Raw genomic sequence first — 11,967 nt, forward strand, 5'->3', positions numbered from 1 at the left:
TCATCAAGAATTCTCATAATGCATTCTGACATAATGGCAGAATTGAATCCTAGGAGATATGAAATAATCTGAAGATAAGGCAAATACTTGCGGGCATTACAACTGTTGCTCACATATTAAAAAATTCCACCTGGGCCTTCCCTTGTCTGGAGGAGATGGAGATCACACACATTGGACATTTGACTCCAGAGAGCCTGGTTGCTTTGAGCTCATTTGCTCTTTATGCCTGGCAGAAATACCTTCTGGAAGCCAAGCTTGAGGTCTTGGGTTCTAAATGCATAGACGATGGGGTTGAGGGCTGGGGGGATAATGTTGTGCAGCACATTGAAGAGTACAGGGATCAGGGGATACTTTCTCCCTGCCAGGTGGGTGACACAAATAACAACAATGACAGTATAGAAGAAGAGGATGAGGATGAGGTGGGAGCTGCAAGTTCCCATGGCCTTGGATGCAGCTTCTGCTGAATTCAGCTTTAGCACAGAGCGGAGGATAAAGGTGTAGGAAAGGATGATGAGGCTTAAGTCAGCCCCCATTATCAGCACAGCCAGGATCATCTGGCAAATGCTGTTGGGTCTCTTGTCATCACAGGCCAGGCTGGTGACCCCTAAATTGGAGCAGAGGCAGTGGTCTATTTCATTGGAGGAACAGTAATCTCTCTGAGCAGCCAGCACAGGAATTGAGATGGCAAGTAGTCCATTTCTGAGCACCATGAAAACAGTGGCTTTGAAGACAAAAGAGTCTGTGACAATGGTGGGGTAGAGGAGGGGTTGGCAAATAGCCACATATCTGTCAAAAGCCATGCAGAGGAAGATGCCTGACTCTATGCCTACAAAGCAGTGTATGGCATAGATCTGAGCAAAGCACTCAGGGAGGCTGATGGCCTTGGCATCAAACCAGAAGATGGCCAAAATCTTGGGCATGATGGTGGTGGCCAGGCCTATGTCTACTACAGAAAGAATGCTCAGAAATTGGTACATGGGCTGGTGCAATTTGGGTTCCTTCCAGATGGTGATAAAAATGAGCAGATTGGCACTGATGGAGGAGAGGTAGAGTAATGCCAGGGGTAGAGATAGCCAGTGTTGCCAAATGTGGATTCCAGGGAGTCCCATAAGGATGAATTCTTTTACCTGGAAGTGGGATCCATTGATGAGTCTAGTAGCTAGGGTCATCATTCTCTGAAAGAAAAGTTCCCCAAATTATTATTATATAAGACATTTTCTACCATTCAGTAGGGTTTATTAGATGTTTATTTGCATGTAGTACAGTATTTCAAAATATATATACAGTATTCTAGCAATAGAAGTCCTGTCCCTTAATACCTTGCAGTTCTAAGAAATAGTAGAATTCTGAAATACAGACAAAAGGATCCAGGATCTGCTAAGTGTCCACATTCTGAGTCCACTCATACAGCAATGGCTAATAGAAGAGGGAATTCGTGAAGGACTTTTTCATGGGTGAAATTGATCTTCATCTAGTGGTATTGATCACTATCATTCCTTACATGTTCTTTGTTCTCAAGACTACAGGCAACTTATAGCAAAACTTGGTACACAAAACTTCCTTGAGGATATAGGGAATAAAAAAGTGTGTATTCATTAGCATATTAGGAAAAACTACCACAGAACACCTGACCCTATTCTGTTTTGAAGAATATTTTTATCTCAGTTTACTTGCACTCTCTGTTTCAAGATAATTAGCTTTAAAGCATTGGTGTACTGGACTTGTTTTTAAAATAGAACTATAAGCCCAGCTCTCTTCCTGGGCCTGTCTTAGAACTGCATGTTTCATAGCCTTTGGGTAAGACTGGTGGAGATGGGATTGAGGGGTTAATGACAACAGCTATTCCCCTCTCATCTCTACAACACAACTACCCTGCCTTTAGCAGGAAGAAGAAGAGATATCAGGAAGGATTAATCTACCTTTCCTCCCAGAGGTTTGTACTCCAGAGTGTCCAACTGCTCTTAGCTCTGTTCCCTAAAAGAAGCACATCCTCCCAAATCACCCATACCCTCCTCCAGCCTCACCTTAAACAATGCCATTCCCTCAGTCATTCAAGCTGAATAAAGCTTGAATCTGGTTCTATGAAAACCTGTGCCCAGTTAGAACATAAGAAGTATTGCCTCTCTCCCTTCCAACCCCCCAGCTCAGGATTACAGCTTCATCACCCTTGGTCTCAATGGATTTTCTCCTTTTTGTTGGCCCTCTGTAGCATTATATTACAGAACCTGAGGTACCACTCCATAATCTGTGGTCTCTAGTTATACAGAATCCTCTGCTACTGGGAGAGGTTCCTGAAATCTTAATTCAAGCTGTCTTTGTTTATGTTATTAAGATAACCCTGTCTTAGTCGATAATGAAAGTGGCAGAACACAATGACGCTTTCTTATTGTGCCCAGATTTCCTCGATCATCTTGTTTCTAATTTTCTTTTGCTACTTTTTGCTACCAGCTGATGAAACTTAATACTTGTTGCACTATTGTCTCTCCCAAAAACTGGAGTTTAAGCTCAATGATAATAAATGGTAGTATGATTTATTTTCTGATTTATGTATCAGAGAGTTAGGTGGTATAGGGATTAGAGCACTGGACTGGGAGTCAGAAAGACTGAGTTCAAATGTTACCTCAGATATTTACTAGCTGAATGAACCTAGGCAAGTCACTTAAACTCTCACAGTCTCAGTTTCCTCATCTGAAAAAGTGGAAATGATAATGATAGTACCTATCTCTCATAGTGGCAGAGAGGAAAAAATGGAATACATCTCTAAAGTATTACATGATGTTTTAAGCTAGCATTTATGTTTATTATATTCCCCAAACCTAATAGTATCTTGGGCATGGCAGCAACTTAATAGAATTGTTTATTGTCTTGAATTAAATCAGTCATGGTTCTTTGTGATGGCTGCTCAGTATTATATTTAATGTGTACCAGAAGTCATTTCATGTGAAGATGGGGTAGTTATTCTTGCAGATGGCAAGTTCAATAAGTCAGTCACATTAAAAAATGAATGCAACCTTAGCCTTCAAGAATCAGAGTATGATGAAGGTAATAATCTTGCTGTCCCCTACCCAGCTTTGTTCTGATATAGAATTTCAAACTCCATTCTGAGGGTGGCGTTTAAGATGAGACAGTAGCTGACAGAGGTTAATGAAACAGGAAAAGGATGTAGATTTGCAAAATTTCTATTGCGGCTCTTTCTTTTTTCTTGCCCCGAATAGAAAATTAAATGGATCGTCTCCTAAACATGGATAGCTAAATAATTAAGGTTTATGTAAAAAATGGAATGATAATGCTCTGTCTAAGAAATGATAAAATAGAGAGCTTCAGAAGTAATTTAAAAGATCTCTGTGAACTGATGCAAACTGAAGTGAGTAGGACAAATTTTGACAATACAGAGAAAAACATCTTTGAAAGATTTTAGAACTGAGGTTGATACACTGATAAATTATGAGTCCATAAGACTGAAAATGAAACATCCTACAAATCTATTGGCAGATAAGTTTTAGACTTCAAATCAAGAATGATTCAAACAAATTTGGACTGATTGATGTGAATCTTTGTGGTTGATGGAGCATGCATATTTGTGAGGAGGGTCTTTAAAAAAATTTTTTTTTCTATTAGGTTGCATTGGGAAGAAGAGATAAGAAATCCTGACAAAACCCAAACAATTAATTAAAAATAACACCCATATTCTACAGTTGTAAAATTGTAAAGTTCTTCAGGTATGGGCACTTGTTACCCTGATTCAGACAAATAGTTCTGACATCTCTAAGATCTTTCCTTCTCATATGAAAGCTTTTTAGTCTAGTAAAACAGGATTAAAATGTTGCCTTGTTCTCATCTAGTTAGAACAATCCTCACTCAGTCTTAGAGAATATTTTGTGATCATGTCAGCTTTCTGTTAGGGGATCATTAAATGACTTTTGTTTGACCCACAAAGAATTCATTTATCCATGTGCTGGTTCTAATTCTGTGCCAGTACCCCCTTGCCAAGATTCCTACCTCAGTGGGATCTGGGACCTTGCCTTCTCTGCTATTTGTCATCATCAATTTTGTATTAAAAAACTAAGTGTTCTACCACTGCCACTTAGACATGGTCTTTGGTATTCATTAGTAGAATGTGAGAATAATAGGACTCTGGTACTCACCACGACCATTGACAGAGATGTGGGAGGCTACAGTAAGCAACCCTGCACAAATCAAGTCAAGGAGCTGAGTTGAACTCTGTTGATAGTAACTACAGACACACAGAGGAGAAATAGAATTTTATAGATAAAGCAAAGCAATTTAAGGAAGGGACAGGGATCATATGAGCCATCTTATTAATTGGAAGAGGAAAGGCTAAAAATAAAAAGGTTATTGTTTCCCTCAGGGATTACTGAAAAATGCTGTCCTTCTCCAGAGAGAAAACTGATAGAGTCTGAATACAGATCAAAGATTACTTTTTCTTTCTTTCTTTCTTTTGGCTATGTTTTATTTCACATGACTAACACAGAAATATATTTTGCATGACTGAACTTATATAACCTATATTAAATTGTTTGCCTTCTCAACGAGGGGGAGAGAGGAGGAAGAGTTAGCAACTCAAAATTTAAAGAAAATGAATTTTAAAAGTTATTTTTACATGTAATTAGAGAAAAGTAAAATATTTTTTAAAAAGTTAAAAATAAGTAAAATTATTTTCTTCCCCCCAACGTACACACACACCTACCATCCCTTCTCTTGAACTTCCATTTTACTATAAAGGGGACAAACTTCCTGTCACCCAGCCTTTTCAACATAGATGTCATTTTATAAGCTTGATTCTTACCCTCTTCCCCACATCCAATTTATTGCCAAGGCTTATTGATTTTAGCTCTGCAACATCTCTCCTTGGTTCCCCCTTTTCTTCTCTGATACTACCACCAACTTGGTGCAGGACCTCATTAGCTAATGCCGGAATTATTGATAGCCTTCTAGTTGTTCTCCCTGCCACAAACCTCCCCTACTTCAGTCCATTTACCACTTGGATGTCAAAGTGACCTTTCTTTTTTTTTTGGAGGGCAATTGGGGTTAAGTGACTTGTCCAAGGTCACATGGCTAGTTTTTTGTGTTAAGTGCCTGAGGCCAGATTTGAACTCAGGTCATCCTGACTCCAGGGCTGGTGCTCTATTCACTGCGCCATCTAGCCGCCCCTAAAGTGATCTTTCTAAAGAAAAGAGCTGCACCATGAGTGGTCAGTGCACCATTAGTTAACTTCATGGCCTTGTATTATTTCCAGGGTCAAAAATAAAATCTTCTGTTTGACTTTGAAAATCCTTCATAACCTGGTCTCTTCTTAACTTTCCAAACTTCCTATGACATATTCCTTTCATTGTCCTCTATGATTTAGTGACACTGGTCTTCTTACTAATGAAAATAATATCTAGTTTTTATATATAGCACTTTAAGTTTGCAAGGTTCTTTCCAGATGTTAATTTATTTGATCCTTACAACAACCCTGCAAGATGGGTGCTGTCATCCCCTTTATAGTTGAGGAAACTGAGGCACAAGAGAGTTAAATAATTTGTCCAAGGCAGCACAGTAAGTGCCTAAGGCCAATGCTGAAGTCAGCCTGACTCCAGGCCCAGCATGCTAACAACTGTACTACTTGGATGCCTCAAGTAGGCGTTTAATAAATGTTTATTGACTTGACTTCCCCCCCCCCATTCTGCCAATATCGCATTACTATATGACTCACTATTCAGACCTTTACTATACACCCTTTCACTTTAAATGAAAATTATTCTACCTTCAATAATAATTAAGAAATACTATGATTCAGATTTTAAGGAAATATCTTGTCTCCCAGATAGTTTAGTTTCCTAAATCCCCAATCATTTTGAAATATTTCATCAAATACATAATGGGAAGACAAATGGATATGAAGTAGAGGACCTGAGCTTGAATTTTGAAGTGTTCTACAACTTACTGTATGTCTTTGGGGAGTTTCTTAGCTTCATTGGGCCCCAGTTTTCTCATCTGTAAAATGAAATGGTGACTGCTAAAGTCTTTTCCAGCACCAAGTCTTACATTTTTAAGCTCTCGTGGCTGTGATAGTAATGGAATATAAAGATTCCCCTGTATTGGCTTGGTTTTCAAATTGATTGTGTTAAAACCCAGAGCTTGTTAATCCCACCTGTGGGATGGACTTGACTTGAAAAGAGAGACACAAACTGGGAGGAGTTGGTGATGTAGATTTGGAGAGACAAGAGAGAGGCAGAAGAACTTTTTGGAAGTAGCACCCTCCTGGAGGCAGAGAGAGACTGAGAGGATTGCTGAGGGCCATTTTGAATTGCCCTGGACTTTTGAGACCTGTCCCCGGAGCTGCCAAGGACTGAGGAGACATGGCTGTTTTGCTGGTACTTTGTCTGTCTGTTTTGATGTTGTTTTGCCAGATTTGTCCACTGGTGAGGGACAGTCCTGTTGTTGAAGAAGTCTTGGAACCTGGCTGTTGGCTAAGAGCTCCTACAGACAGAGAGTGAATACTGTCCACTGGTGAAGGACAGTGCTGTTGTTGCAGGGGTCTGGGAACCTTTCTGTTGGTCCAGAAGCCCCAAAGAAGGATTTTCTTGTTGTATGTTTACAGAAATCCTGGGAGAGGGTTTTGCTAATGTTTTCAGGGGTTCTAGGACTGTTCTGCAGACAGAGGATGAATTAATGAAGGGACTGGCAATGTATCTTGTGGCCTTGCTAAGCCTTGTCTCCCCAGGAACTAAGATTGCTGAGAACTTGCCTTGTGTCAAGATGAAGAAAAGACCACCATTTGGGTATTAAGTGCTGTGCTTAAACTTGATGTAACTCTGGGGTAGATTCAATTGTGATCCAGGGGTGGGGAACTTTTGACCTTTTTGTGTTCTGTGGTTGAACAAATGAATGTACTTTAGTTAGATTGGAAACTAATCTCCATTTGAGAAGAGGGGCTTTGTGATGGACCAAATGAAGGTACAGCCTAGGGGTGGATTAGTATTTAGAACAGGGACTTTGTAATTGATTCAATGAATGTAAGGTCCTGGGGTGTGGTAGTACTTGGAGATTATTTAATCACACTTTAGTAAATGCTGTATTTTGAATGATGTCATATTTTGACCTTCTCTATTCTTAATTTGTCATTGAATAAAATGGAGAGCACCTATGCTGGTATTTTGAACCTTGGGAAGTTGCCTTTCCTTGGCATTACATTACAATGGCCTGAATTATTCATTTAGAAAGAAATCTTTAAATTTACACTTCAAATTTATTGGCTCTATTGACTAGTCTTTATTTTCTCCTAGAGACTATTCTACTATTCAAGTAGGCCTCTAGGTGTAGGTCTATTATTTCACTTCCCAAATAGAAATGAATCTTGGAAACAGCCACTTAAGCTGTTTCTTAAACACCTGCTGTTAGGTCTGTTAGGCTGACTTGCAATCCATTATTTCAGATTACTTGAACTTTGTTTAATTAAAAATAGGTTCCCCCAAAAGTAAAACAGGGAAAAATATTTAATTCTCCCCTACCCACAAGAGAATTAGAAAATTTCACCAATATTTGTGCTGTAGGCATCAAGATGCTAATCTGAAGTGAAAAAGAAAGGTTTCGTATTAGCCAAAAAATAAAACAAAATGCAGAGGGTTTTCTTGATGGCAGATACATATGAGAGTCCAAATTATACACCTAAAAAGAGGGAAGGTTGGCATGTTTTCTTTTTCTTCATTTCGTTCTTGTTCTTGATTGACTTAGTGTGCATGCCAACTAAAGAGGACCTAGAAGGTGAGAAAGGCTTCCTCACTCCAAGCTTCCATGCATCTCCCATATTTGTTTGCTTTTGTTGAGGACTACATATAGATTTTTTTTGATAAATGGTGCTAATAAAAGATGTAATAGAAATTGCTCTACTATTCTCTATCTGTGAATAATTTTTTCAAATCATATTTTACCAGTTACAGGTAACCCCAGTTACCTATAAAAATAATTTTTAGCTTTTTTTTGTTTTTGAGTTCCAAATTGTATCCCACCCTCCTCCCCTTCCTCTCCCTTGAGATTGTAAGCTATCTGATATAGATTACACATGTGCCACCATATACAACAATTCCATAATAGTAATTTTGTGGAAGGAAACTCGAATAAAAAAAAAGAAAGAAGAAAGGGGAGAGAGAGAGGGAAGAAGAAAGGAAAAAAGGAAGAAAGAAGGAACAAACTGAATATTAGAATTCTTTGGTTCGTATTTAAATGCCATCAGTTCTTTCTCTGGAGATGGAAAACATTTTTCATCATGAGTCCTTTGTGATTGTCTTGGATCATTATATTACAGAGAATATCCAAGTCATTTACAGATATAAAATTGTTCTGGTTCTGCTCACTTCATTTTCTATAAGTTCATGTACAGCTTTCCAGGTTTTTTTTGAAATCATCTTGTTCATTATTTCTTATAACACAATAATATTCCATTATAACTGAGATGAATGAAAACTCCAAGAGACAGATTCTTTGTAAGTATTAATCAATTTATTAATTATATTATAATTATATTCATTATAAATTGATAGTCAGTGGTTTCTTTCATTAACCAAAGATCCCAAGAGAGACCCTGAAATGCCCTAAATACCTTCTTAAAAAGAACTTCCCTAACAAGTAAAAATTAACCTTGATTAGTAGACAGTTAATGAGGAGGTAGGCTAAAAGTTTCAGCTCCTCCTGCTGAGAATATGTCTTCATCATGAGACTTCTGTGAAAGTTGATTCATTGAGGGCTCCCGCTCTATTCCAATTAGTATCAGTCAATTTGATATAATTCTATATTTGTGTATTTTTGTGTATATTTGGCCCCAGAGCTGTGAGCTGCAGATTGTAAGTTTACCTACTTTATCATAAGAAGCTAACTAGAGGCCCTCCCCCTTGTTTTTACTTTGTCATGGTGACTGAGCCCACTGTGGTGGAGGTGACTCAATTATATGAAATCCTCCAATTTATTTTTGTACGTCTTGGAGTCCAGAGCCTGAACCATTTTCTTCTATCCAACACAAGCAGATGACCATCTTATGACCATCTTATGATTACCTAGTCAGTGGAGATATTCCTTGCTTCACCCAACTTATGACCCTTCTGACAGATAATTATTGTTTATTTTAGCATATGCATATATATAACAAACAATGGGATTTTGTATTTTACCAAGCCTCTTTTGCATATTTGAGTAACAAACTCTAGAAATATAAGGTCCTGGAAGAAGGGAGCATCTCAGATCATTTTTATTACAAGGGGCCATGGACCCTTTAATAAAGTGTCATTGACTCAGAGCATTGCCTCAGTCTCTTTTATTGTAGCATGGACAATTTTAATCCTCATACTAATCAGCCTTCAACAATCAGAGCAGGAGAAGCCTTCTCCACCTGGACCTTGCTGGTTGGTTTTTTACTTCATGAGCTGGACCATGCTAAACTCTAATTTGATATTTTATTTTTCCCCGATTACATGTAAAAACAATTTTAAACATTTATTTTTAAATTTTTTACTTTTAAATTCTCTCCCTTCTCCCCAACCCCTCATACCATTGAAAAGGCAAGCAATTTAACATAGATTATACAGGTGCAGTCATGCAAAACACTTTCACTCTAAACTCAAAAGAAGGGGACCAAGGACAGGGGTCACTTTCCTCAATGTAAGGGCTCACCCAGACTTGATTCTGTTTATATTCTAGAAAGAAATTAATTCTCCTGGTTGGATGAGGTCCCTGCTTAAAATTGATGAGCACACTCCTTGAGGTCTAGAGGTAATTTCGTCAATCAGTCATGCCCTCCACAGACTGATTGACCTTAATAAGAGCTGGGCCTTTATAGATAACAGAAGGGAAGAGGTGGATCACAAATGCACAATTAGTTGTTAGTATAATAGTATAATATTAATTTCTCTACAGTCCTATACTACAACTTCAAATGATGGGAATGTCCTTAATTTTAAATTCTTGGCCAAGACAAAAAGAGCTACTTGTAATTTTTTTTTTTACAAATAGATTTCCCCCTATTTTATCTCTTTGGGATACAGACCTGTTAGGGGTATTGCTGGATCAAAGGGTACACACAGTTTTATAGCCCTTTGGACTTAATTCCAAATTGCTTTCCAGAATTGTTAGATCAGTTCATAACTCAACCTACAGTGTATTAGTGTCCCAGTTTTCCCAGATCCCTTCCAACATTTGTCATTTTCCTTTTCTTTTATAGCAGTCAATTTGATGGGTTTGAGGTGGTAACTCAGAGTTGTTTTCATTTTTGTTTCTCTAATTAATAGTGATTTAGAACATTGTTTTCATATGACTATAGATAGATTTGATTCCTTTGTCTAAAAGCTGCATGTTCATACCCTTTGACTATTTATGAATTGGGGAATGACTTTTATTCTTATAAATTTGGCTCAGTGCTCTATGCCCCCTCACTTTCATAGATTCCTTCAAGTCTCAACTGAAATTTCTTCTTTATCAGGAAGCTTTTCCAGATCCCCGTTTGATTCTGATGCCTGACCTCTGTGATCATCTTCAGTTTATCCTGTACATATCTAGTTTGTTCATCATTGTTTGCATGTTGTTTCCCCTCATAGAATTTGAATTTCTTGGAAGCAGCAAATTTTTTGTTGCTTGTCTTTATATCCCAGCATTGATCCTAGTGCTGGGTACATAATAATAACTTAAATGTTTACTTGATCTTTTAAGCTTATTTTGTATTTTTCTAGCTCTTTGGATGTGCCAAGGCATATATGGGCTTATAGACAGCTATTTACCAGATATTTTGGTAAGAGTTTGGAGCCTTGTAGCAGCAAGCACCCCAGCGCCCCCAGGGTTTGCCGCCACCACAGGTTCTTGGATCTGCTTTGTTAAAGGAAAGAAACTCAAAATGGGTTAACAAGCTTACTTTAATCAGTCAGACATATATCGTTTACCTTGTTCAGGGGAAAAAGGTCAGCACCCTGAACTTCAGAGCATACAGGCAGAATTATCAAGACAGAAACAGATCAAGTAGACAGATTTCCAATCTGTCCAACCATTACATCCATACCCAGTCAACATCTGGGTTTTTCAAAGGGGGGGCGGCTCTGGATAATGGCTTTTCAGAATACAGATCAAATCACAGAACACTTCTCAAAGTGAGCCCCCAAAACAAAGCCTCACATCAGGGCTTATATAGCCTTCTCCTGGCTCAGAGAATGTAACAACCTTATTGACTCACTGGCCAATCAAAAAGTATCTACTGAAAAACAAGCCTCCCACCCCAGGCTTCAGGTGCACTTTAGCCTAGGGGCAGGGAAGAACTTCCAAATTTGCATTCCCGTTACAAGCCTCTGGGAGAATATAATTAAGAAATATTCTAATGACTTGTGGGAGGAGACCCCACATGATAGTGGGTTTCTCCTATGACCATTCTGTGAGGTATCTAACAGAATTTCATGTAACTGCCACTTAGAAAGTCCCTGAGGAGCCTAAGAAGGCGACAAGGGAAAGACAATGGAAGTCCTGACAGATGGGGTGAAGCACATATAGTGTGAACTGAGAAAGAGAGTGTTTGGGCACCTTTTCCTCAGAGATAGCAGTGCTCTGGGGTGTATATGTGTACGGGATAATGATGTTGTACTCCCATGGGTGCGGAAAAATAGATGAGGGAGCTGAGATTTCAGACCACATTAGGATCATCAGATTTCCTATTGATGAGAGTTTTAAAGCCACTGTTGTTATTTTCCTTCACTCCAGAGTACAGAGTCCAGTTAAGTTGCATGTGAATTAGAAATCCTTTCAGGTCACACCAAGTTGGGAAAGAGATCAAAACTTAATAGGTTGAAGGACCAGCTATTTGATAAATTGTGGATTATTGTTGGGCATATTCACACCCTAACACAGGATAGAAACCTAGAGTGAGGCATTAAAATGTACTTTTCATGTATGGTAAGACTGAAAGAGGACTCCAGATGTAGAGGGTGGAGGTCCTGC

At 38.5% G+C, this 11,967-nt stretch overlaps 1 protein-coding gene across 1 annotated transcript; it reads right to left on the reverse strand.

The window, feature by feature from the left end:
• Positions 1-209: 209 nt before the first annotated feature.
• On the reverse strand, positions 210-1,172 carry LOC138177587 (olfactory receptor 56B1-like). The gene has a single exon (XM_069108800.1). It carries the CDS (start codon positions 1,170-1,172, stop codon positions 210-212), a length of 963 nt encoding a protein of 320 aa, XP_068964901.1.
• Positions 1,173-11,967: the final 10,795 nt, after the last annotated feature.

This window comes from Petaurus breviceps, unplaced genomic scaffold (assembly GCF_028583685.1).
Source record: "Petaurus breviceps papuanus isolate PSGF00001 unplaced genomic scaffold, PetGlider_PUasm1.0 90444, whole genome shotgun sequence".
Lineage (NCBI taxonomy): Eukaryota > Metazoa > Chordata > Mammalia > Diprotodontia > Petauridae > Petaurus > Petaurus breviceps.

Excerpts from the sequence above, each read along its gene's own strand:
- LOC138177587 (XM_069108800.1), bottom strand. The coding sequence starts at position 1,172 with ATGATGACCCTAGCTACTAGACTCATCAATGGATCCCACTTCCAGGTA.